Genomic DNA, 26029 nt, shown 5'->3' with positions numbered 1-26029 from the left:
GAGTGAGCGGATGCGATGCATCCCCTCTGGGGCTGTGAGCACCCCCACCCCCCTGGCCCGCCAGCCTGGCCCCACAGCCTCGCCGTCCAGGGGTGTCTCGGGGCCCACACCTCCCTACGACCCCGTGGGCTGCTCTCAGTTCAGAAGCTGCAGGGGCAGCGAGTATGAGGCAGGGCAGGGCCCTGGAGGGCCAGGAGCGGGGCGCACAGGCCCCTTCACCCCATGGGGCCACATCTAACCGCAGGGCGGGATGGCTCCCCCAGTCCCAGTGGCATAGGAGAGCGGCCCCGGTCAGTGACCCGCTCCCCATGGCGTATGCGGCAGCAAGGACACCGCCCAGTCTCTGCAGTGCATGCCCTGGGCCGTCCACTCGCTACCCCCGGAGCAGAGATGCCACAGCGACCGAGGCCGCCCCCACCCCTGCTGCAACCTCGGAGACACCTCCCGACCACATGAGGTCAGCAAGATCAGCCGAGAGAGGCAGACACGGCCACCGGACAGCAGCACTGAGCCCCCCACGGGCTGGAGAGCTAGGCAGCTCATCCCGTGAGCAGAGGCCACGAGGCTTGCACAGTTGGCCAGCACCACCCACAGACCAGAGGGCAGCACGTGGCTCCTCCGGAGGCGGCCGCTGACCCCCACCACCCGCGGGGGCGAGAACGAGTCCCGCAGGGGCTGCAGGCGCCTTTGCAGCAGGAGCGGGGCAGGCTGGGGTCGGTGAGGCGGTGGAAGAGGGGGATCAGGAGCCCCGTCCCTAATAGGCATGACTCACACCCGGGGGCGTGGCCAGGGCGGGGCCGGGCGCAGGGCCTTACCTGCCAGAGCTGCAGGCACATGGGCATGCCCAGTCTGGCCCCCGCCTCGGGCTTCAGGCAGCTCACCGACGTCTTGGACGGCAGCTCCAGAACTTGGACCTGACAGTAGAAAGCAGGCGGGTCTGGGCTGCAGCCAGGTCGAGCCTGGGCCGCATAAGCAGGAGTCTCGAGGCTCAGCTCGGCGCTGCGGGCCTGTCTGAGCCTCCGCACAGCCCCCCGGCTCCCGGCCGTGCGGGACGCACGCGTGACGCCCCAGGGACCGGCAGGGCCCTCGAGGGTGCCACCGTCCAGCAGTCGCCTGGGGCCTCCCTCGTGTTGACCTCCCGGCCGGGTGGGCAGCTTGGCCCGACGTGCTGACTCAGCGCCTGCGCCCCCGCCCTCCTGGCACCCCCACCGGACTGGGCCTGAAACGCGGACGGCCTGGAGCCTCTGGGCTGTCCTGGCCTCCCTGTGCTTGGAGTCGCTCACGCCAGCACAGACTCTCCTGGGTGCCCTGCCCGGTGGCCACTCTGTGGGGGACATGCCACGGGCAGTGTGCTGGCGGGGACACGGGCAGCCCAGGTCTGCGGATGGCTAGGTCGCGGTGCAGACAGTCTGCAGCATCGAGAGGACTGCACGCCTGCTGGGAATACAGGACCGAACACAGGACCCCTGGGAGGGACTCCGGGTGAATGAGAGGTGCAGACGTGCGGTCTGGGGGTGAATGCTCTCACCAACACCACACACGCACATGCGTCTGACACACGCTCTCCACACTGTCGTGCCTGCAGGGCCAGCTTCCGCCCTGCACACCTTGTCCTCACTGCCCCAAAGACGTGGAAAAGGACCTGAGCCACGAGAGGGTTGCCCCGCCATGAGTCAGAAATGCGAGACGCCCCCGCGGCAGCTGTGAGGTTCAGGAGAGGTGCCAGCAGGACAAAGGACGTTGGGGAGGACGCAGAGGCCCAGGGTGTGGCCCGGAAGTGACCGGGCAGACCAGGAGGACACTGGGTCCTCTCGGGGGAGACCCCCCAGGCCTCAGGCGTCCAGGCACATCCCGGCCGAGGGCAGGGCCCAGGGGTTTGTGGGCCTGCACGTTGGGGGCCTGGCCGGGGGCAGTGCTGGCCTGAGAGCACGTGACCGCGGTCCCTGTGGCCGGGGGGTGGGAGGGCCTCCCATACACCACTGCTCCCTCCTGGCGTCCGAGGGCACGTTCTGCTTCCAGAAGGATGTCTGGTTCGGGCAAGCGCGGCCACCCAGACGGCCAGGCCTGGTGGGGCGGGAGCACGTCCTGGGCACATCGGGCGCCCCTGGGCCCGCGGCCTGAGTCCAGGCGGGAACACGGCGAACGGCCCGCTCCCGGGAGGCGCCCAGCCCCGGGCCCAGCCCCCACCGCCCGCTTGGGAAGGGCGCCAGTGCAGCAGGCTCAGTACCATCTAGCTGCTGCCGCAGTAGAGAGCGGGGCCCTCTCTCTTCACATTAATAAAACTTTTAACAGGTTTTTGGCAAATTGGCAACAAAAGCACATGTAGCTCCTAATTGGAGATTTAAGTGCCTCGGCGAACAAACAGACGCCTGTTCCTGCCTCGTTATTTATGAGCTGGGTCTGCTCTGAGATTCACGGCTCCTCTTGGGTGCTGGCCAAGCTTCCTGGGTGCAGGGCTCGAGTGCCTGCCTAGCCCTGCCTGCAAACGGCCCTCAGGGAGCAAGGACACAGTGGGGGATGGAGGGGGTGCCGCCCCCGGGTATGTGGCTCTGACCCCCCCAGCGCCCCCCCCAGGCCCAGCTGTCCAGTCCCTGCTCAGCCTGCGCCCCTCCAACAGTGACTCTGGGGTCTGCTCTCTGACGTCCCCCTCTGTCCTGCAGTCGCCACCCCAGTACACGTCCCCCAGCAGCGTCCCAGCCCTGCCCAAGGCTTCATGTCGGCACCCAGCTCTGACCCCGAAAGGCCACCTCCCCTGCTGGCCCGGCTCTGAGGCCCACCTGGACCACATGGGTCTGCCTGCTCCTGATGCCCTGAGGGCCTCCCGGAGACCTCGGCCCACCTGGGCCCCCTGCCCAAGCCCTCTACCATGGCCACCATGTAGAAGACCAGGCCTCGGCCGCTCAGAGACCCCAGAGCCGCTCGGGGCTCACTCACCTCATCATTACCTCTCCCGGGCACGGCCACCATCCAGCGCTGCGGGCCCTCGGCCAGGACGGAGGCCCTGCAGAAGCCCATGCTCTCCAGGCGCACGGCGTCCACCACGGCATTCCTGCCCTCTGCCAGGTCCCACATGCACAGCTGTAGGTCGCGGCCCTGGCTGCCAGAACAGGAGGCAGCGGGCTGTGACCCTCTCAGGGAGGGCCCTGGCTCCTACGCTGAGAGGGGCCACACTTGCGCCTGCAGCCCCGACGTGCTGGCCTGGGGTCCGTGGCAGGCAGGGGCAGACACTGAGGACGGGTCGTGGGAGCCCGCCCACCGCCTGGCACTGGCGCCCTGAGAGGCTGGGCCCACCGCAGCGCAAGCCTGCGTGCCTGCAGCGGCCCCTTGCTGGCCCTCGGGTCTCCCGTCCGAGGAGCCCAGGAGCAGGAGACCGTCTCTGACATGTGCACTGCGCACACGCCCCCGGGGGACGAGGCATGGACGCGGAGGGTCTCCTCCCGAAGGCCCGCCTCAGCAGTCCGACCTGAGAGCCCCGGGGGTCCAGGGAACGGGAGGCTCAGCCCACAGAACCCAAGGGCCGGCCGAGGTCCGGGAACGTGGGGAAGGCACGTGGGCACAGGCGGGAGGGGACGGAGGGGCCGGGACAGCGGGCGGGCTCACCCGGGGGCTTCACGAGACCCCCTGCGGGCCGCGAGCCCGTACCCGGGGAGGAGTCATGTGTGGGGCAGGACAGAAGCGGAGGTGGGGGCTGGGCGGCCCACGAGGGCAGTGGGGACACGGGGCCTCCATGCTGGCCCCCGAGCTGAAGGACCAGGCACAGCCACGCGCGTCATCGCCGGGCTGGGAGCGGCTAGCTTGGATCCCGGGTGAACACTGGCCGGCCAGCGCTCACCAGGCTCTTGGACCGGGCAGGCTGTGCCTCGCCCTGTCTCTCGTGTGTGTGGGGGGCCCCTGGGTGTCATCTCCAGGGTGGCATTCCACACTCGGGGCCAACAACACGGGGACGGCCCTGTGCACGAGGCCGACGCCCACCCCTCACGCCTGCACAGATGTGCTCGCCGGGTGTGCCCACTAAAAGCCGCCCCCCCGAAGTGGGCACTGTGTGGACAACGGTGACCCCCCAGGGCAGCCTCCGCCTGCTCCCGTGTGACTAACGGGCCGTCGCCCACGGTCCTCACTGACGCTTGTGTCCCGACCACCCCGACCCCAGACCGGCCAGCGGGAGCCTCTTCTCGGGCACCGGGGGCCCCCGGAAGGCTTCTCAAGCCTCATCCACACCACCCCAGGTGAACCCCTCTGCCGCGCACTGGCAAAGGCGGGCACCTGGACCACACGTTCAGAGCAGGACAGGCCCTCACGACACGGCAGCCGCACACCCTGGCCTGTCCCGCCGGCAGGGTGGGCGGAAGCTGCTCGGTCGCTCGTTTAGGTTTAAAACCCCCCAAAACATAAAACAAGTCTCCGCACTTTGGAGATGCCTGTTCAGACGGTAAAGCAAGAAGGTGGGAGCATCCTTCCAAAGATGGAGAGGAAGGGCCAGGCAAGCAGGGTCGGGGGAGCACGGCTGCCCAGGGCTCCCCCACGACCACACAGCCACGCTCAAACTCCCAGGCCTCTTTCTGTAAGCTTGTCACTCAGCCCAGAGCAGGAGGGGCCCGCCCACAGGCACAGGTGTGGCCTCGGGCATGCGGGCCGGGCCGGGGGATTGCAGGGTCTGGTGAGGCTGGCCGGGCCCCAGCTTTGTCCTCCGGCCCCTGATGTGAAAGGGCACCTCCCCTTTGAGTGCCACTTCAGAGGCCGGACTTGCAAACACAGCTGGGCCCCGGCCTCCACGCTGCCGCACACACCTGGCCCCTCAAGCACCTGCGTGCTCTGTGTCTGGCCAGTGGGGCACCCTGGCCAGCTGTCACGCACGCACACCAGCGCCCCCCTACGTGTCCACAGGCCGACTCTCCAAAGGGCCCGCCTCCCGGGGGGGCTCCCCCAGGACAGCCCAGGTTGCTTGGGGGAGCAGGGGGCCCATAAAGGCCCACACCTCCACTCAACATCCAGGAGGAAGGCTGGGCAGCTCAGCGGGGTCTTCGGACACAGCCCCTACTCCAACCATCATGGAGAGCGCGAGGCCCATGTGCAAGGGGTGCATCTGGGCAGCGCGGGGGATGGGGCGAGGCCCTGCGGGGGCTGGACGAGCACACGTCCAGGACACAGCCCCAACTTGCCCAGCCTCAGCCGCTCCAGGCTCGCAAGATGCTTGCATCCAGCACAAAAGTGCTTTGAAGCCTGCTGGGGCCTCGAGGCCTCGCTCCTGGGGACCAGGTGCCATGGTGCCCAGGTGCCCAGGCTCCAAGTCCAGGGCCGCAGAGCCGACCTGTGCAGGAGTCCCGGGGCAGAGGGTGCTCGGGAAAGCCCTCTGACCTGTCAGCTATCTGGGGGTGTGACCCCTGGAGAAGGGCAGAGAGCCCCAGGCAGCAGTTGGTCTGACAGCAGGGCCCCCGTCCTGGACGGTGCCTCTCTCCAGGGGAAGGCGGAGGTCCCCAGCGTGCCCTGTACCCCCAGCTGCCTCCTGGCCAACCGCCCAGCTGGGGCGCGTCCCATTGCCTCCACGGGCCCCTGCCCTGATGCCAGCCCCCAGCCCCTCCTGGGACGCACAGGCCAGGCCCACGCGGCCTCCACACACGTGGTCTCCTGCCCAGAGACCGCACCCCTCGCTCTGCCGTCTCCTGCCACCCCCAGCAGCCTGCTGAGTTTCAGCGCAGGCTCGGTGCCGCCCCGGGGACCAACCACCCCCTCGCAGGAAGGCAGCTGCGGAGTGGGTATCCTGACACCACGGCCCAGCCTGCAGGGGGCGGCGGGCTCGGGTGGGCCCCGCTCGGGCCAGGGCCCGCGGGGCGCGGCCTCAACCATCCGGGCGGGGAGCGGCTCTCCCTTAACCTTCAGCATTTGCTTCATGAGCTGCTGTGGCCGCGTTTGGTCTTCGCTGTGGCACGTGGCCTTTGCTTGCCACCCACGGGGCCCCTGGCTGGAGCGCGAGCACTCAGGAGCCGCCCGCGGCCTGTGGGCCCTGACGGGGGGCGCCTGCAGCCGCTGCGCTCAGGGTAGACCGCACCCCCAGCCCACAGGAGCTCCCCGGTGGGTTCTCACAGAGGCCGCCCTAGGACAGCCCCCTGGTGCCGGGGCTGCCCTGCGCGGCTGGGGCCCCGGGCCGTCCACGGGAGACCTCCACCCCCGGGTCAGCGCCACCGCGACCCACCTGAGCAGCTGGGGCCCCCGGGGAAGCGTGTGCAGCCAGGTCACACACTGGCCCCCGTGGCCGTCCAGGGCAGTGAGCGGCCTCCGCGTCTCTAGGCTCCAGACGTGCACCAGCCCACGCAGCGACCTGTTCAGACAGCACAGCAGGGCCGGGCGGGGGGATCAGGGCTGGCCCTGGGGGCGGGGGGGCGGGCTGAAGTCAGGCCTGGGGGTCGGGGGGCGGGCTGGAGTCAGGCCTGGGTGTGGGGTGGGGGCCGGGGGGACACCACTCGGCCAGTGAGCAGGCGCTCCAGCCAGCAGCTTGCAGGGGACAGCTGGCCACATGCGCCCGGGAGACGCACTCCGCTTCCAGGCAGGGCAGGAGCCCGGAGCAGCTCTCTCCTGGGGAGCGGGTGCTGAGAGAGACACCTGCATGCTTGCGGGGGGGCCTAAGGCACGTGCCCGGGGTGGGGGCAGCCTGAGACTTCCCCCAACTCTTCCTGGCCACCTGGGCAGGGCACTCACCCTGAGAGGAGCAGCGGGCGCCCCTCGGCTCCATCGCAGAAGTGCAGCGCATGCACGGCTGAGTGGGCGCCGCGCAGAACGAACTGGGGGTCTGGCGGTGGGGGTGCGGGGGCTGCCATGCGCTCGCCTGCAGACAGAGGGGGGCGTGAACAACTGCGCACTCCTCGCTCCTGCAGATGGCATGGGCGCCCCTGGGTCCCCCAGACGGCGGGCCCCCATCACCTGGAGCCCTTGCCCTGCCCTCCGCATCCCCTGGCCTGCCCTTCCTGCCCAGCCCTCCCTGCGCAGTTGGAGGCGTGTGGGTCCCGGTCCTCCCTCCAACCCCGGCCCAAGCAACGGGCCAGTCAGTTGCCTCCTCCAGGCTCTGGACCCCGCACACCGCCACCCAGGGACATAGCAGCGGCCCCCACGGTGTGCGGGCAAGACACAGGCCTGGTAATCTTCCACCGCCCGGGAGGGCTGCTCTCACAGAGCACAGACCCTGCCTCAAATCCCCGATCTTGTGATTAAGGCCTGTGGGCCCCCCAAAGGAGGAGCTGCCGGGGCCACTCCGAGTCCCCCCGACCACCCTGCCCCAGTCCCGCTGGCAGCCACGGCCACCTGTCTGCCCACAGGTCCTGGGCCAGGCCGAGCGGACGGCTGGGAGCAGAGCCCAGGGCGGCTGAGGAGCTGTCCTGCTGGGCCCCGGGACAGAACCCCCCAGTTTGCACACAGCCAGCAGAGTGCCACGGGCCAGGGGCCGAGGGCTCCCACAGTGCAGGCCGCCAGGCACACACGTGTTCACACAGTGGGCACGCACACACGCACGCAGCGCGGGCCCTGGGCAGCACCAGCAGAGGCTTAGCCCGCACTTGCCATCCGCCCGCGGCCTGACGGGAGTTTCCAGAACCTGCATGGGGCTGGCTCCAGCGGATGAATCAGGCCCCCTCGCCCTGTTTCCCAACGGAAGGACACAGGGAACAAACTCGTCACGTTGTTACAACAGCCGGACGCTCAGGCCAAGACGAAGCCTCAGCAATTAAGGGCTCCATCATTTCAGGCAATTAAAGTAAACGCTTTATTTGAAAACTAATTAATTCTAGCTACATATTTTTCCCATGACAATACCCCATGATGACTTGATTTATGATGTCTAATTATTCTTTATTAATCTAATTGAGAATAATCACATTATCCCATCTCCTGGCAGCAGGCCGCCCTGAGCAGTGAGCACCCGGGCGCCTGGAGGCCTCGCCCCTGGCCTGTCAGTCTACCCCTCGGCAGGCAGAGGAGTCCAACAGTTAACCCACAGAGCACAGCTTTGCGTTCTGCAAGACACATTCCTTCAAAAATTAAGAAGAGAGTCTGACGGCTCTTCCACCATTGCAACACAAGCCCCCAGGGCCCCCAGGCCCGGCCCCCAGACGAGGAGGCCATGGGCTTACATCTTGCGGGGGTTCTGGGTTCTGCAGGCCCCGCACCCTGTGGCTGAGCCCTGGCCTGCGGGGGACAAGGCCAGGGCGCTCGGGGGCAGGTCATCTCACAGGAGCAGCCCCTGCGGGTGAGACCCCGTGCCGGTGGGACCATCAGGCTGAACCGGAGCTGGAGCTGCGCCCAGAGCTACCCGACGCTGCCTCACAGCTCTCAGCCACCTCAGGGCCAGAACCGCAGCCTGAGCATCCGTCACCAGGACCCGAGACCAGGCCTTGGCGGTTCATGTGGAGCACCCCAGGCCGGCTCCCGTCAACAGCGCAAGCAGACGAGGAGGCTGGCCCAGCGCGGGGGCCTGCAGGGGCCGCAGGTGTGGAGGGACCCAGCAGAGAGCAGGGCTGGGGCGCACGACAACGCTGCGTGGCTGAGGACCACGACGGCCTAAGCGGCAGCAGAGTGCAACCTGCTCAGACCTGGAGGGACCCGGCCGGGGAAAGGCTGCTCGAGGCAGGGGGTGCTCTGGGGCTGCAGAGGAGATGCTCCATCAGGGGGACACGTGAGGACAGGTCGCCCCGTCCACCACCTCCCAGGGGACACGCGAGAACAGGCCACCCCGTCCACCACCTCCCAGGGGACACGCGAGAACAGGCCACCCCATCCACCACCTCCCAGGGGACACGCGAGGACAAGCCACCCCGTCCACCACCTCCCGGGGGACACGCGAGGACAGGCCGCCCCGTCCACCACCTCCCGGGGGACACGCGAGGACAGGCCGCCCCGTCCACCACCTCCCGGGGGACACGCGAGGACAGGCCGCCCCGTCCACCACCTCCCAGGGGACACGCGAGGACAGGCCGCCCCGTCCACCACCTCCCGGGGGACACAAGAGGACAGGCCGCCCCGTCCACCACCTCCCGGGGGACACGCAAGGACAAGCTGGCCCATCCACCACCTCCCGGGGGACACGCGAGGACAGGCCACCCCGTCCACCACCTCCCAGGGGACACAAGAGGACAGGCCGCCCCGTCCACCACCTCCCAGGGGACACGCGAGGACAGGCCGCCCCGTCCACCACCTCCCGGGGGACACGTGAGGACAGGCCGCCCCGTCCACCACCTCTTGGGGGACACGCAAGGACAAGCCGGCCCATCCACCACCTCCCGGGGGACACGCGAGGACAGGCCACCCCGTCCACCACCTCCCGGGGGACACACAAGGACAGGCCGCCCCGTCCACCACCTCCCGGGGGACACGCAAGGACAAGCTGGCCCATCCACCACCTCCCAGGGGACACGCGAGGACAGGCCGCCCCGTCCACCACCTCCCGGGGGACACGCGAGGACAGGTCGCCCCGTCCACCACCTCCCGGGGGACACACAAGGACAGGTCGCCCCGTCCACCACCTCCCGGGGGACACGCAAGGACAAGCTGGCCCATCCACCACCTCCCGGGGGACACGCGAGGACAGGCCACCCCGTCCACCACCTCCCGGGGGACACACAAGGACAGGCCGCCCCGTCCACCACCTCCCGGGGGACACGCAAGGACAAGCTGGCCCATCCACCACCTCCCAGGGGACACGCGAGGACAGGCCGCCCCGTCCACCACCTCCCGGGGGACACGCGAGGACAGGCCGCCCCGTCCACCACCTCCCGGGGGACACACAAGGACAGGTCGCCCCGTCCACCACCTCCCGGGGGACACGCGAGGACAGGCCGCCCCGTCCACCACCTCCCGGGGGACACATGAGGACAGGCCGCCCCGTCCACCACCTCTTGGGGGACACGCAAGGACAAGCCGGCCCATCCACCACCTCCCGGGGGACACGCGAGGACAGGCCACCCCGTCCACCACCTCCCGGGGGACACACAAGGACAGGCCGCCCCGTCCACCACCTCCCGGGGGACACGCAAGGACAAGCTGGCCCATCCACCACCTCCCAGGGGACACGCGAGGACAGGCCGCCCCGTCCACCACCTCCCGGGGGACACGCGAGGACAGGTCGCCCCGTCCACCACCTCCCGGGGGACACACAAGGACAGGTCGCCCCGTCCACCACCTCCCGGGGGACACGCGAGGACAGGCCGCCCCATCCACCACCTCCCGGGGGGGACACAAGGACAGGCCGGCCCATCCACCACCTCCTGGGGGACACGTGAGGACAGGCCGCCCCGTCCACCACCTCCCGGGGGACACGTGAGGACAAGCCGGCCCATCCACCCAGGCCTGCAGGAACCTCCTGACGCACCCACAGGGGCCCAGAGAGGACATTCGGCTCAGACTCAGGGCAAAAGTCAAGGTCAAGAGGAACAGCAGGGCAATTCTTCTGAACTTCAGAGACTAAAGAGCATGCTGACCACATGGCACGTGTGGGCCTCGATGAGGTCCTGGTTTACATCGAGAGCCCTAGATAAAAAAGGATGAAACAAAACAAAACAAAAAGGATAAAACAGACTCAGACATTCAAAGAAAACTTCAGCACGGTGGTAGCAGCAAAGAAAACCAGCAAAGAGAACGCAACAGGCTCCATGCACACAAACAGCAACCCATCAGAGAAAATTCCGCTCCAGTCCCAACTAAGAAGATGAAAGGCTTAACCATGAGTCCTTTAGCTGATGGACATCAAAAGGGCTAGAAGCCTAAAGTATCTTTAAAACACGTGGGCGTCTTCAAAATGAAGGAAGAGCTAAATACCAAATAGAAAATTGGGCAAAAGACACGAACAGACAATCCACACATTGAGACAGGAGAATAGTCCCTGAAGCTAAGAAGAGGTGCTCCCGCCCAGGACTGATGCTGCCCCAGCAGCTCTGGTTCTGGCTGGGATGGAGCAGGCTCGATGCTGACTCTCTCCTCTCTCTCCAGTCAACTGCAAAGAAAACCTCCAGGCAAAACATAAATAGCGATTACCTTAAGCTGTAAGACAGAAATGGTATGGACCTAACAGAAACAGAATAGGTGGCAGGAATACACAGAAGAACTGTACAAAAAAGATCTTCACAACCCAGATAATCAAAATGGTGTGATCACTCACCTAGAGCCAGACATCCAGGAATGTGAAGTCAGGTGGGCCTTAGAAAGCATCACTACGAACTAAGCTAGTGGATGTGATGGAATTCCAGTTGAGCTATTTCAAATCCTGAAAAATGATGCTGTGAAAGTGCTGCACTCAATATGCCAGCAAATTTGGAAAACTCAGCAGTGGCCACAGAACTGGAAAAGGTCAGTTTTCATTCCAACCGCTAAGAAAGGCAATGCCAAAGAATGCTCAAACTATGCACAATTACACTCAACTCAGACGCTAGTAAAGTAATGCTCAAAATTCTTCAAGCCAGGCTTCAGCAATACATGAACCATGAACTTCCAGATGTTCAAGCTGGTTTTAGAAAAGGCGGAGGAACCAGAGATCAAATTGCCAACATCCACTGGATCATCGAAAAAGCAACAGAGTTCCAGAAAAACTTCTATTTCTGCTTTATTGACTGTGCCAAAGCCTTTGACTGTGTGGATCACAATAAACTGTGGAAAATTCTTAAAGAAATGGGACTACCAGACCACCTGACCTGTCTCTTGGGAAACCTGTATGCAGGTCAGGAAGCAACAGTTAGAACTGAACATGGACCAACAGACTGGTTCCAAATAGGAAAAGGAGTGTGCCAAAGGCTGTATATTGTCACCCTGCTTATTTAACTTATATGCAGAGTACATCATGAGAAACACTGGGCTGGAAGAAGCACAAGCTGGAATCAAGATTGCCAGGAGAAATATCAATAACCTCAGATATGCAGATGACACCACCCTTATGGCAGAAAGTGAAGAGGAACTAAAAAGCCTCTTGATGAAAGTGAAAGAGGAGAGTGAAAAAGTTGGCTTAAAGCTCAACATTCAGAAAACTAAGATCATGGCATCTGGTCCCATCACTTCATGGGAAATAGATGGGAAACAGTGGAAACAGTGTCAGACTTTTTTTGGGCTCCAAAATCACTGCAGATGGTGATTGCAGCCAAGAAATTAAAAGACACTTAGTCCTTGGAAGGAAAGTTACAACCAACCCAGACAGCATATTAAAAAGCAGAGACATTACTTTGCCAACAAAGGTCCGTCTAGTCAAGGCTATGGCTTTTCCAGTGGTCATGTATGGATGTGAGAGATGGACTGTAAAGAAAGCTGAACGCCAAAGAATGGATGCTTTTGAACTGTGGTGTTGGAGAAGACTCTTGAGAGTCCCCTGGACTGCAAAGAGATCCAACCAGTCCATCCTAAAGGAGATCAGTCCTGGGTGTTCATTGGAAGGGCTGATGCTGAAGCTGAAACTCCAATACTTTGGTTACCTCATGCTAAGAGTTGACTCATTGGAAAAGACCCTGATGCTGGGAAGGATTGGGGGCAGGAGAAGGGGACGACAGAGGATGAGATGGTTGGATGGCATCACCGACAGAATGATGATGAACATGAGTTTGGGTAAACTCTGGGAGTTGGTGATGGACAGGGAGGCCTGGCGTGCTGTGATTCATGGGGTCGCAAAGAGTCGGACGCGACTGAGCAACTGAACTGAACTGAAGCTCTAAGAAGTGAACAACGGCAGACAGACTTTGGAGGCAGGCAGGAACTTGGAGAGCTGAGCTGAGTGGGGACGAGCTTCCTGCTTCTGTGTTTGCATCCTGGGGCACTGCCTTCAGGCTGGGTCGGGCTGCAGGGCTGCGAGGCAGGGGTGGCTAAGACTTGGAGAGGAACTAACCTCAGTGCAGGGAAAACGTCTGAGTCCTGGACGGAGTCAAACACGTAGCGCATGCTGTAGGAGCGCGCCAAATGGCCACCACTACCCTGGTTCTGAAGACTCCGGCTCTGACTCCTCAGCAGTGCCTGGCATGGTACCTGCTTCTCTCCTCTCTCGGCCCGGCCCTAGGTGTGGCCCCGGATGCAGAGCTGTGCGGGAGAAGAGGCTCTGAGGGCCGTCCCGACTCTGTGGCCAGAGGGACCGCGCAGAAAGGGCCCTGCCAGATCCTGTGTGTGTGAGACAGACGGCAGAGGGCAGAGAGCTACAGAGACAGACAGGCAGTCGTGGAATGAACCCTGGAAAGCCTGCGCTCACCTCTGAGCTGTATGGGGTGGGATGGACTCAAAGCAGCGCCAGCATCAGCACCTGAGTTGTGACCACTGAACACGGCCCGGGGCTCAGGCTGACCCCAGGGTGACTGGTGAGTGGGCGAAGCTTTGGAAATGGACATGCAAGTAAAAAACTGTGGTCCGTGCAGGGGGAGAGGCCATCTGACTGCGGTGACGGCCTGCTAAGACGACACTGAAGGTTCTCCAGGGGCCCAACATAATAGTCTGTCCAGGGTATGTCCAGGGTGTGACATAAAGTTATTCCACACACAGAACCAGGAAATGAGATAAATTCTCGGAGCAAACGACAATTTACAGATGCCAACCGCGACGGTTCTGATGTTGGGAACATCAGATAAGGGTTTTAAGCGGCTTTTATGACTGTACTCCACGAGGCAAAGGTAAACACTCTTGCAATGAATGAAGGGAAGTTCCCAGCAGAGAGCTTCCTGGGGCTTCCCTGGTGGTCCCGTGGCTGAGACATCACAGTCCCAGTGCGGGGGCCCAGGTTTGATCCCTGGTCAGGGAACTAGATCGCACAGGCTGCAGCTAAGAGCTGGTGCAGCCAACAAGTAAATTCAGATAAATGTGTGTGTGTGTGTGTATCTTAAAAAAAGAAGATATGAAGTAGCAAATCAGAACATGAGAACATACTCACCGGCCCTGTGCATCAGGGAAATCTACTGACAGTCGCGGCCACGTGCCCTGCAGGCTCAAGGGAACGGCCAGTGTTAAAGACAGGCCACACCACCAGCTGCTGGGACGCGTGTGAAGCAGGGGAGCTCTCCTAGGAGTATACTGGTTCAGTCACTTTGGAATACTGTTTGGCTGTGTCTCAAGAAAAAGGTCCCACACTGGGGGCGGTCCTAACACCCACAGAGGCTGAACACACAGTGGTGGACCCTAACACCCCAGCAAAGCAGCGCTGATCAGGCCTCCCCGTGAGTCAACCTCAAAATCACGTAAAAGCAGCCAGTGGAAGAGAGGAAACACCGTGATGCTATTTAGATAAAATTGTAGAAAGAACAACCTACCCAGCGGCCACAGGAAGCAGCTGAGGGCACCTGTGGAGGGGTGGTGCACGCAGCGGGAGGCTGTGTGAGGTCAGAGGTCGTGAAGAGGCCCTGGGCACTCCCCCAGGATGACGTGCATGTGTCTCAGGTGTGCGTGTTGCACGTGCGTGTGTCTCAAGTGCGTGTGTCAGGTTAACGTGTGTCTCAGGTGCGCGTGTGTCCCATGTGTGCGTCTCAGGTGCATGTGTCTCAGGTGCGCATGTGTCAGGAGCGCGTGTCAGGTTCACGTGTGTCCCACGTGCACTTGTCAGGTGCGTGTGTGTCTCAGGCGCGCGTGTGTCCCACGTGCGCGTGTGTCAGGTTCACGTGTGTCCCACGTGCGTGTGTCCCACGTGCGCGTGTCTCAGGTGCATGTGTGTCTCAGGTGTGTGTGTGTCTCATGTGCGTGCGTGTCAGGTTCACGTGTGTCCCACGTGCACTTGTCAGGTGCGTGTGTGTCTCAGGCGCGCGCGTGTCAGGTGCGTGTGTGTCTCAGGTGCGTGCGTGTCAGGTTCACGTGTGTCCCACGTGCACTTGTCAGGTGCGTGTGTGTCTCAGGCGCGCGCGTGTCAGGTGCGTGTGTGTCTCAGGTGCATGCGTGTCAGGTTCACGTGTGTCCCACATGCGCGTGTGTCAGGTGCGTGTATGTCTCAGGTGTGCGTGTATCAGGTGCGTGTGTGTCTTAGGCGTGGCAATGCTTACACAGGTGGTGGAACTTTTCCAGTTATCTACTTCAAATGTGTGCGCTTTATCATATATCTGCAATATTTAAAAACACTGAACACCACCTAAACCAAAGATGTGAGCAGACACTTCACCTGCAAGATTCGCAGACGGTGAACACGCGGCTCAGCGCCCTTAGCCTCAGGGAAATGCAAACAAAAGCACCACAGCTCAGGTGAGGCCAGCAGACCCACTGCGAGGATGCAAACTGCAGGAGCCCACAGCCAGCTGGGCGGCCCCAGACCAGGGAGCAGCAGTCACGTCGCCAGCCCCGGGACCGCTGGACATCTCCAGAGAAACGAGATCGTGCCTGCAAACGCTTGCACCTGAGCGGTCTGCTCTGTTCAGAGTATCGCTCAAGTGCAAAATGATCAAACCAGCACCCACCCTAGAGCAACAGTGCAGGAACCAAGTGTTGAGGAACGCAATGCTGTGCACGCGTCCACAAGAATGGGAGCAAGGGCCAGCCTACACTGCACGGCCCAGCTCACCGGGCATGCTGGAAACGGCAGGTGCCAGGGCTCGGGGGTGGGCAGAGGGGGGTTTCTGCCTGCGCGGTGGCACTCCCCACAAGCACATGTCGTAAGGATCAGCCTGAGGCCACAGAGACGAAGGAAACAGCTGAAGGAATGGGCCAGCGGACAGAGACCTGTGAGGAGGCGGGCTGAAGCCCGCCCCGGAGGCCGCCTTCCTCTGGGGAGACAGGGCTCGTGTGGACAGACGTTCCCTGGCTACGGTGTGTGCGTCGGCCCTTTATGTGGGAGGTCCTGCTCCCTGAAACCCAAACCCCAGGCCCGTCGTGAGGAACACAGGCAGTAAGTCCTGGCTGAGGGCACTCGCTCAGAACTGTCTCGGGCGCCACAGCCCACAGGAGCCCCCACGGACACAACCGACCAAGGGGTCATGTCCAGCTGGGGCCCTGGGGAAGGACTGCAGGGAAAATGAAGGAAACTGGAACAAGCTCAGGAATCAGGGGGACCACAGCGCGTGAGGCTGCTCATCCCGCAGAGGACGACCGCGCCAACCGGGGCGAGTGCCCTCCCACTGTCCTCAAGGCCGCTGATCTCCAAGCCACACGGACCGGGGGCATCTGGGGGCCACTGCCTCTCCAGTGGCTCACCACCAAGAGGTTACGAAGACCCAGCTTCCTCCTACATTTTCTGGCTTTAGATCCACTTTCTCCTTCCAGTTAAGGTGACTTTAAACAGACTCACTGCCAGTTTCTAAGTGCTTTTCCTACTTAAAGGGATTTCCCACCGTATTTTTGCCCTAATAGACTTAGATCCTAGAATGGACTGGAATGGATGAATTTTACTCAGATGACCATTATATCTACTACTGTGGGCAAGAATCCCTCAGAAGAAATGGAGTAGCCATCATGGTCAACAAGAGAGTCCAAAATGCAGTTTTGGATGCAATCTCAAAAACGACACAATGATCTCTGTTCGTTTCCAAGGCAAACCATTCAATATCACTGTAATCCAAGTCTATGCCCTGACGAGTCACGCTGAAGAAGCTGAACAGTGATGACCTACAAGACCTTCCAGAACAAACACCCAAAAAAGACATCCTTTTTGTCACAGGGGACTGGAATGCAAAAGTTGGAAGTCAAGAAATACCTGGAGTAACAGGCAAATCTGTCCTTGGAGTACAGAATGAAGCAGGGCAAATTCTAACAGAGTTTTGCCAAGAAAATGCACTGGTCATAGCAAACACCCTCTTCCAACAACACAAGAGAAGACTCTTCACACGGACATCACAGATGGCCAACACCGAAATCAGATTGATTATATTCTTTGCAGCCAAAGATGGAGAAGCTCTATATAATCAGCAAAAACAAGACTGGGAGCTGACTGTGGTTCAGATCATGAACTCCTTATTGCCAAATTCAGACTGAAATTGAAGAATGTGGGGAAAACCACCAGACCATTCAGGCATGACCTAAATGAAATCCCTTACGATTATACAGTGGAAGTGACAAATAGACTTAAGGGACTAGATCTGATACACTGTGTGATGAACTATGGACGGAGGTTCGTGACATTGTACTTGAGACAGGGATCAAGACCATCCCCAAGAAAAAGAAATGCAAAAAAGCAAAATGGATGTCTGAGGAGGCCTTACAAATAGCTGTGAAAAGAAGAGAAATGAAAAGCAAAGGAGAAAAGGAAAGATATACCCATTTGAATGCAGAGTTCCAAAGAACAGCAAGGAAAGATAAAAAAGCCTTCCTCAGTGATCAATGCAAAGAAATAGAGAAAAATAATAAAATGGGAAAGACTAGAGATCTCTTCAAGAAAATTAAAAGATACAAAGGGAATATTTTATGCAAAGGTGGGCTCACTAAAGGACAGAAATGGTATGAACCTAACAGAAGCAGAAGATATTAAGAAGAGGTGGCAAGAATACACAGAAGAGCTATACAAAAAAGATCTTCATGACCCAGATAATCACGATGGTGTGATTACTCACCTAAGAGCCAGACATCCTGGAATGTGAAGTCAAGTGTGCCTTAGAAAGCATCACTACGAACAAAGCTAGTGGAGGTGATGGAATTCCGGCTGAGCTATTTCAAATCCTGAAAGATGATGCTGTGAAAGTGCTGCACTCAATATGCCAGCGAATTTAGAAAACTCAGCAGTGGCCACAGGACTGGAAAAGGTCAGTTTTCACTCCAATCCGAAAGAAAGGCAATGCCAAAGAATGCTCAAACTACCGCACAATTGCACTCATCTCACACGTGAGTGAAGTAATGCTCAAAATTCTTCAAGCCAGGCTTCAGCAATACATGAACAGTGAACTTCCACATGTTCAAGCTGGATTTAGAAAAGGCAGAGGAATCAGAGATCAAATTGCCAACATCCGCTGGATCATCAGAAAAGCAAGAGAGTTCCAGAAAAACATCTATTTCTATGCCAGACTCTGTTGACATTTTGACTATGCCAAAGCCTTTGACTGTGTGGATCACAATAAACTGTGGAAAATTCTTAAAGAAATGGGACTACCAGACCACCTGACCTGTCTCTTGGGAAACCTGTATGCAGGTCAGGAAGCAACAGTTAGAACTGAACATGGACCAACAGACTGGTTCCAAATAGGAAAAGGAGTGTGCCAAAGGCTGTATATTGTCACCCTGCTTATTTAACTTATATGCAGAGTACATCATGAGAAACACTGGGCTGGAAGAAGCACAAGCTGGAATCAAGATTGCCAGGAGAAATATCAATAACCTCAGAGATGCAGATGACACCACCCTTATGGCAGAAGTGAAGAGGAACTAAAAAGCCTCTTGATGAAAGTGAAAGAGGAGAGTGAAAAAGTTGGCTTAAAGCTCAACATTCAGAAAACTAAGATCATAGCATCCGGTCCCATCACTTCATGGGAAATAGATGGGAAACAGTGGAAACAGTGGCTGACTTTATTTTTGAGGGGCTCCAAAATCACTGCAGATGGTGACTGAAGCCATGAAATTAAAAGACACTTACTCCTTGGAAGGAAAGTTATGACCAACCTAGATAGCATGTTAAAAAGCAGAGACATTACTTTGCCACAGATAAAAGTCTGTCTCATCAAAGCTATGGGTTTTCCAGTAGTCATGTACAGATATGAGAGTTGGACCATAAAGAAAGCTGAGGGCTGAAGAATTGATGCTTTTGAACTGTGGTGTTGGCGAAGACTCTTGAGAGTCCCTTGGATGCAAGGAGATCCAATCAGTCCATCCTAAAGGAAATCAGTCCTGAATATTCACTGGAAGGAGTGATGCTGAAGCTCAAACTCCAACACTTCAGCCACCTGATGCAAAGAGCTGACTCATTTGAAAAGACCCTGATGCTGGGAAACATTGAAGGTGGGAGGAGAAGGGGACAACAGAGGATGAGGAGGTATTACCGATGGCATTACCGACTCAACGGACATGGGTTTGGGTGGACTCCAGGAGTTAGTGATGGAGAGGGAGGCCTGGTGTGCTGCAGTCCTCGGGGTCACAAAGAGTCAGACACGACTGAGCGACTTAACTGAACTGAGACTTAGACCTGTCAATAGCGGCCTTCACAGAAGGTGGTCTGCACTCAGCTAAGCAGCTGCCTGGGAACTTTCGTCAGCACGCTCTCAGCTCCTCCTGGCGCAGAGGGGAGTTGGGGAGTGAGAGGCCTCCCTCATGCCGCGTGGCCCCGCCAGTGGGCATGCCCTAAGGAATGCCCTGTGGTCCTGCAGGTGGGAAAAACTGAGACCCTTCCCTCTGAGCCTCCTGGGCCGCACCTGGACAGGCCATCGTCCTCCACCGCCCTGATCAGCCCTGACCACAGCAAGGCCTGAACCCAGGACTGGACCCGGAAGTTGCGTCACACCCGCGGAAGCCTGGGCCATCACTGGACAGCCTCCTGGCTGGACAGGGGGTCTGCCCGCCACTCCCCCAGCTCGGAGCCACGGGGAGGTCTGGGGGAGCCTGTCGCCGAGGCCCATGGGTCAGCATCCTGTCCACAGTGCTGGCTCGCTAGTGGGGGCGGCCCAGCCCCGCGCCGCCAGGAGGCCGGGCCTGCCTACGACGCTGCAGGGAAGCCTTGATCCAGGGTCCAGGACAGAACGCAGCCCGCTCCCTGCAGCCTGCTCCCTGGGCCTAGGACGTGCGCCAGCCTCCCTGCCCGCCGCGCCCACTGAGCCCGGGGCCAGGCCGTGCAACGGCGGGCCTGCCCGGGACCCCAGCTGCACAAAGGAGCGTCTCTGGGACAGCGGCTGGCCGCGGAGTCAAAGGCGCGCGTCACAGCCCTCCCGCGCCCGCCCTGCCGGGCTCCTGCCCCTTTGAAGCCTCGGTGAGTGATTGAAGCGTCTCCTTTCGGAGGGCAGATAGCGCCGCGAAACCCGACTCTAAGCCCGGGATAAAGGTGGTTTGTTTCCTCTCAGCCGGTCTGTCAACACCTCCTCAGTAATTAGCCCTAATTATTACAGAGGGCCAGCCCCCATTTGGTTATTAAATCAGAAATAGTATCGTGGCCGGCTGTCTGTCAACGCCCGCCGGGCGACCTTGGATTCACTGGATCCTCTGTCAGTATCTGTGGCTTCAAAGATGCAGGACCAGGAGGGGTTCGGGCAGGCAGCTCGGGGCCGTGAGGGGGTGGGGGCCAGGCCAGCGCCCCAGGCGGCTTCAGAGCCCAGGGTGGGGGCAGGAACCAGGTACCCAGGGACCCCAACCTGCACACTGCCCCTGACCCGTCACCCCCGCCTCCGGGCCTGGTATGGCCATGCGTGGGGAGGGCGGTCAGGGGCAGCCCGACGGCCCTGCCAAGCAACCCTTCTCAGCATGGCCTGCTCCCCGAGTACCTCCGTGGCCTGGCCTCACCCACACAAGCCGCAAGGGCTGACCTACAGCCACGGGCACGCAGCCACCCATCAGACCCCTTGGGACGGCGGCATGGGCCAGGAGGCAATGCCAAGGTGAGGGGTCGCTAGCCCAGGAGTCGGACGTGGCAGAAAGGCAGGCCATGTGGGTGTGCTCAGCCGGCTGCCGGCACTTACGGGCAGGGTGGGACCCCAGCCAGCTGCAGGCCGCTGGCCTGCCTGTGCCCAGTGCGGGCGTGGAAAAACCCCCCGTTGCCCAGGACGTGGGCCTGTTTCCGGCTGCAGGCCTCGGGGCCCCACTCCCGCCAGGAGGTCTGCTGCCTGGGGCCCAGCAGCCCAGGGCTGACCACGGCGCCCGGTGGTGCTCCGCAAGGCCTGGGATGCGGCTAATGCCAGCGGGCTGGCAGCAGGAAGCTCCAGGGAACTTGGAGGGGTCCACACCCATGGGGGTAAAGGGCGCGCCCACTCAGGGCTCCTTGGCAGCCAACAGGCGGCCCGAGCAGGCTGCTCCTGTGCGGGCAGGTGTGTGCTCACCCCCGCCACTGGCCAGTCCGGCGCCGCTCAGATGCGCAGGTGGGCAGGGAGGGGCGGGCCCGTGACGGGGAGACAGGACCGGGAGGGCGGGAAGGGGCTGCCGAGGCCAGGCGACCTGAGTCACGTGGAGGAAGAGCGTCTAAACTGGGGTACGGGGTGACATCCTCACACCGCTGCCCAGGGCTGAGGAGCTCAGCACGCAGGGTGATGTTGGAGGGACGCTCATGCCGGCAACCCGAGACTCCTAGGATGCAAGACCAAGCAATCCATGTTGGTGTCAACAGGTCAGCCGCGCCCCCAAGTCCACGCCTATCGGAAAGGCCAGGTCAGTGCCCTCCTGCCCTCCCAACCCACAGCAGGCCAGGCCACGGCTGACCGGGCTGGACGGATGCAGGCCCACTGGGGCCACAGTGCCACCAGGAGGGACGGGAACATTCAGACTCCTCCATCAGATCAGAGACGAGACGGCACTCGCTTCCCGCCAGGACGCTTGCTTTGCTGCATCCACTTCCTCCCGCCAGCCTGCCCAGGGCGCTCGGTGGTGAAGAATCCACCTGCAATGCAGGGGGATTCGGGTTCAACCTCCATGTCAGGAAGGTTCCCTGGAGCAGGAAATGCTGAAGTGGCAACCCACTCCAGTACTGCTGCCTGGGAAACCCCACGGACAGAGGAGCCTGGGGGGCGTGGTCCAAGGTGTCACAAGAGTCGGACACGACCGAGGGACTGAACTGCAGCCTCCCCTGCTTCCAGACTCGAAGCTGTTCTACTCACAAGGTGTCTGTGCCATGAAGTAACGCGCGTGGACCCAGAGGCTCTTCCAGCACGGTAGAGTGAAATAATGCCAATAACATCTATTTTACTTAAAACGTTTTACCAGTTGGTTATTCGTTTTTTCTAAAATGACTTATCAGGTGCACTTAGGTTTCGACTGATCTTCTTCCGTCTTCTCCAGAACTCTAAGACCCACAGGGTCCTGAAGCACAGGCCGAGCCACCCATGGGAGCTGGTGTGCCCACCCCTCTCTGCTGACTAGCCCAAGGCGCCTCAGACCTCTGCCCCGGCCCTGAGCAGAGCAGGATTGGTCACTGTGGCCCGGCCCCGAACCTCACAGCCCTGGCCTGGGGCCCACTCCTCCCCTCGCCGCCAGCCTGGAAGCCGGTCCTTGGGGCCACACTGCTCCCCCGAGCCCCCCCGCCTCCTGCTTCAGCCCCAACTCCTTCAGCCAGACCCCGCAACGCCCATGGCCCAGGCAGGAGCCTCACCTGTGACGCCAGCCAGGTGCTCGCAGCTGGTCCCGGCCCCTCCCACCACAGACAAGACTCACACTTGGCCATGGACCCTGTGCACGCTTAATGGCCCTGCCCACGGGCTGGGGACACCAGGGCGACTGCTGGAGGCCCCGCCACAGGGCTCGCTGTCTGCTGGGGACGGGGCGGTCACAGCATGGGGTGTGCGGGCGAAGGCAGGCGTGCAGTGGGTGGGACGGCCGGGGAGGGCAGCGCGGCCCTGATGAGACCGGACCTGGGAGGGGCCCAACTGGCGGGCTGGCGGCTGTGAGCCCCGGGGGTACCCTTCCTCACCAAGGCCCTCCCACTCCGACCCAAGACTGAAAACAGCCGCTTCCTCCAGGCGGCCTTAACTTCCTGCCCCGAGGACGGGCGCAAGGGGCAGCGGCAAGAGCAGACACCACGCAGGAGCCCAGAGGGCGGGGACGCAGGCCCGGGCATCCCAGCACGGAAGGGGCGGGGACAAGCCCACACGGATGTCGGACGGGAATGATCCCAGGGCCTCGGTCCACTTGCCGGCAGTGCCCCCCCCAGGTCTGGGGGTCACTGGGAGCTTGGAGGACGAGTGGCACAAGGTAGAGACCACCACGCCGCTGCAGCTCCCCCTGGGGCGGGCGCGGGGCTCACGGGGAGCTGCCTGTGCCCGGCCACCCCGAACACACGCACCTTCCGCCCAGCAGCGGGGCCGGGCCCAGGCACCACCCGGAGCCACACCTAGCGTCCAGCGGGGCCACCCCGCCGTGACAGGGGCATGCAGGCCGCTTCACCTGGGTCACCGCCATACCTGCACAGCCCGTGCTCCGACGGGGCCGCAGACGGGGTCAGGGTCGGAACGGTGGCTCTTCTGGGGTCTCGGTGGTGTCCACTGCCCCCGGGGGGAACCTAAGGGTGACTCCTGGACACCCTGGGCGAGAGGGACCTGTTCTCTGGGCAGGGGCTCGGCCAATCCTGTATGTGGACGGGCAGCTTTGGGGGCACCTGCCCTGGCTGGGGGGCGGCTGGCCCTGTAGGACCAGGACTGTGTGCAGAGCTGGACAAGGCTGGGGGCCCCATGGGCCCAGGGTGCCCTCCGTTGCCAGCGGCTGCTCAGAGCATTTCTGGACATGGAGTTGAACTGGGAACAGCAGAAAGCCCAGAGCAGTGGGGCCAGGCCTGGGCGGAGTGCCCGTGTCGCGCGCCGGGCCTCTGAGAACCTAGGTGAGCACTCTCACCACGGGCAGCCGTGGGGCCACCGATGGCCGGCTCAAGGCTGGAGGCAAAGCCCAGGGCACTGCTGCATGGCACTTGGCAGGGCCGTCTGGGGCTTGAATAACCTCCTCAAGATCCTGGGGATAAAGCCCATGGTTGTACCCAGTCCACATGGAGGCAGGGGGCTGCCCACACTCAGGCTCAGCCTGTTAGGCGCCTGAGGTTGTCCCGGTGGTGCTCGAAGCGGGAGGTCAGGTAACTGTCCAGCTGCGCCAGGAATCGGTCCGGCAGCCAAGGCGCTGTCGAAGGCGTCCGGGACCGAGCCCGGCACGCAGGGGCAGCCCTGTCTGCAACACAGCACCGAGCTCACTGAGCTCATCTGCTCCACAGTAGTGTACACACACGGGGTCCCCACAGTAGGAGCGCTCAATCCAGGGATCCACTGGGGGGGCGTCCACGACCCCAGGAGAGGCCCCGTGCATCTGCTGCCAGGGTTGTGTGTGCGCAGCTGGCTGCCACTGGACAGGACAGCGAGGGCCCTGCCACCGGTGACGAGGCCTGCTGGGAGTGGACAGGACCTGCCGCGCCAGCCAGGGAGGGCACGAGGAGAGGGGCCCGGAGAGCAGGCCGGAGCAACGGACGCACAGGCAGAGGCGGCTGAAGAGGGGCGCTCCAGGCAAGTGCTGAGCGGGCAGCTGACTGCGACCGCCACAGGAGAGCCCAGGAGAGCCGATGGGACCGAAAGCTGCAGGCCACCATCAGAGGCGATCTGTCCAAAAACAAGGCAGGAAGAGTGGGAAGGAGCCCCAACCATCACCACTGGGTGGCCGACCCCGGGTCCCACCAGACCTCTCCATGTGAGGGGCCTGGAGGCCCACTGGGGAGGCCAAGAAAGCAGGCAAACACCACCTGGCCCCTTCAAGGACAGGATGTGATGGTGGACATGTCCACCCAGGAGAAGGAGGGCCCAGGTCAGGTCCCCCCGGGTTTCCTCGGATAGCCTGAATAGCTGTCAGGGCATTTCAGGAGGAGGGTCACAGGGGGCTCTATTCACAGCGAACGCTGACCCGCCGAGGCCGGTCCTCTCGCCGTGCCTGAGGCGCGGGGGTGAGTGAAGTCACTTGTCTGCGGCCAAATGCCAACCACTAAGTGAAGATACAGCTGACCCTGGCCTGAGACCACCCTGGCCTGCTCCAGCACTCATCACCCCCCAGTCACCCACGACGCGTCGCAGCCCCGCGGACCGATGCCCACCACCCCCGACCTGCGCTCAGGTGCTCAGGGTCACGAGACCCCAGAGCATTGCAGCTGTTACCCACGTGCCCTCCAGCCCACCCCCACCCCCGTGCAGACTCCTGTCCCTACTCACAAGGCAGCCACCCCCACCCCAAGGGCCTCCTCCCTGCATCCCCCTCCCTGTCTACAGCCTGGCATCCAGCCCCTCCTGGCCGACAGCTCTAATTCCACTGGCTGTGTCTACTCTCACCACCCCAAGGTCACCACGCAGAGGGCCACCTGCTAGAGCGGGCCAAAGCAGCACAGAGCAGAGAAAAAGGGGCGGTTCCCATCAGAGGCAGCGAGCCTGCCTGCCGGCTACCCCTTCCCCAGTCTCCTTGCAAAAGGACGCCCACCGGTGGTTGGCACACCTTGCCCCGCTTCACCCCTCCGGGGGCGGTTTCGCCAACAAGACTCCACACCCGCCCCCTCTACCTGTCGCCCACAGACGCCGGCCTGCACTCACCTTCGAGATGGCTCCCGCGGGACCACCTGTCCCCCATCTGCCAGAGCTCCTCCACGGGGCACGGCCTGTAGGTCCTTCCGCCCCGCACCCCAGGGTGGCCCCCGATACCTCCCTCCGCACCCACTCCTCTGTGTGTGCGTGTTGGGGTAGGAGGTCTTCCACCCAAAAGCCCGTCCCACCCTGACACTGACACGCTGGGGCGACAGAGGCCGCAGGCGACAGGTGAACGCCGCGCACGGCCCTGCCGAGCAGCCCAGAGTCCCACCGGCCGCTGACAACGCGCTGCCCACGGGGCACTCCGGCCCCGGCCCCGCGAGGCGAGGGGAGGCAGCGGCCGCGCCCCGGCCCGCTCCGCCCGCCCGCGCCACCTGAGGGAGCCGGGTGCCCAGCCCGCCCGGCCCTCCCCCGGATCGCGCGCCGCCGCACCAAGCCCACCTACCTGCGGCCGCGCGGCGCCACGACGGTGCCGCTCCCTCGACGGCACGCACGGAGCGGGCGAGACCCGACGCGCGAGGCCAGGCCCGGCACGGCGCGGGCCGAGGTCGGGAGAGAAGGAAGGACGCGGACCCCGCCTGCCGAACCTCTGAGGACCGCACACCCAAGCGGCCAGGCTGCCGGCCCCGCCGCGACGTGGGCCCCGCCGCGACGTGGGCCCCGCCCCCTGCGTGCGCGCGGCCGCCCCTTACGGCCCCGCGCCGGGCGCGGCCACGCCCCACGCCGGTTTCCCGGAGGCGCCCGCGCCTGCGCCTTGCGCCGGGGGCGGCGAACGCGCAGGCGCTTCCGGCCCCGCCCACGGGCGATGCGGCGCGGGGGTTGATGGGAGCGCGCCCCGCCGAGAGGCCCGCGGAGCGCTGCGCGCTGGGGCCGCGTCTGGCATTGTGGGAGGCGCGGGGCTGAGGACTGGCTCGCTGCTGAGGGGTCGTGGCGCCCCCGGCCTCCGCGGCTTGAGGGCGCGGCCCTTA

General features: G+C 62.3%; 2 protein-coding genes across 8 annotated transcripts in view; both read right to left on the bottom strand.

Moving 5' to 3' along the window:
- The window catches only part of GNB1L (G protein subunit beta 1 like), a 31994-nt gene that overhangs the window by 5238 nt on the left and 727 nt on the right, over positions 1 to 26029 (bottom strand). For 2 of the 7 annotated variants that reach the window (XR_010658795.1, XR_010658796.1), the window contains exons 1-7: positions 22923 to 23266; positions 21229 to 21406; positions 20853 to 21096; positions 6694 to 6820; positions 6191 to 6316; positions 2935 to 3097; positions 816 to 914 (exon numbers count right to left, since the gene is read on the bottom strand). Coding sequence is in view for 4 of the 7 variants with exons in the window: in XM_065903690.1 (XP_065759762.1) it covers positions 816 to 914; positions 2935 to 3097; positions 6191 to 6316; positions 6694 to 6812 (507 nt within the window). In the remaining 3 variants the exon portion in view is untranslated. Of the gene's footprint in view, positions 1 to 815; positions 915 to 2934; positions 3098 to 6190; positions 6317 to 6693; positions 6821 to 20852; positions 21097 to 21228; positions 21407 to 22114; positions 22881 to 22922; positions 23267 to 25506; positions 25738 to 26029 lie in introns of those variants that run through there. The other 5 variants (XR_010658797.1, XM_065903690.1, XM_065903693.1 and 2 more) reach the window with 5 other exon arrangements.
- On the bottom strand, positions 23332 to 24081 carry RTL10 (retrotransposon Gag like 10; the record flags this gene model as incomplete). Its single annotated transcript, XM_065904115.1, is given in 4 exon segments — positions 23332 to 23479; positions 23481 to 23627; positions 23629 to 23721; positions 23723 to 24081. Coding segments are annotated over 4 exon segments (747 nt in total), but the record flags the coding sequence as incomplete, so codon positions are not given.

This window comes from Muntiacus reevesi, chromosome 13 (genome assembly GCF_963930625.1).
Source record: "Muntiacus reevesi chromosome 13, mMunRee1.1, whole genome shotgun sequence".
In the NCBI taxonomy this organism is placed as follows: Eukaryota; Metazoa; Chordata; class Mammalia; order Artiodactyla; family Cervidae; genus Muntiacus; species Muntiacus reevesi.
The sequence above is the reverse complement of the archived record's forward strand: the minus strand, read 5'-3'. Positions and strand labels throughout refer to the sequence as shown.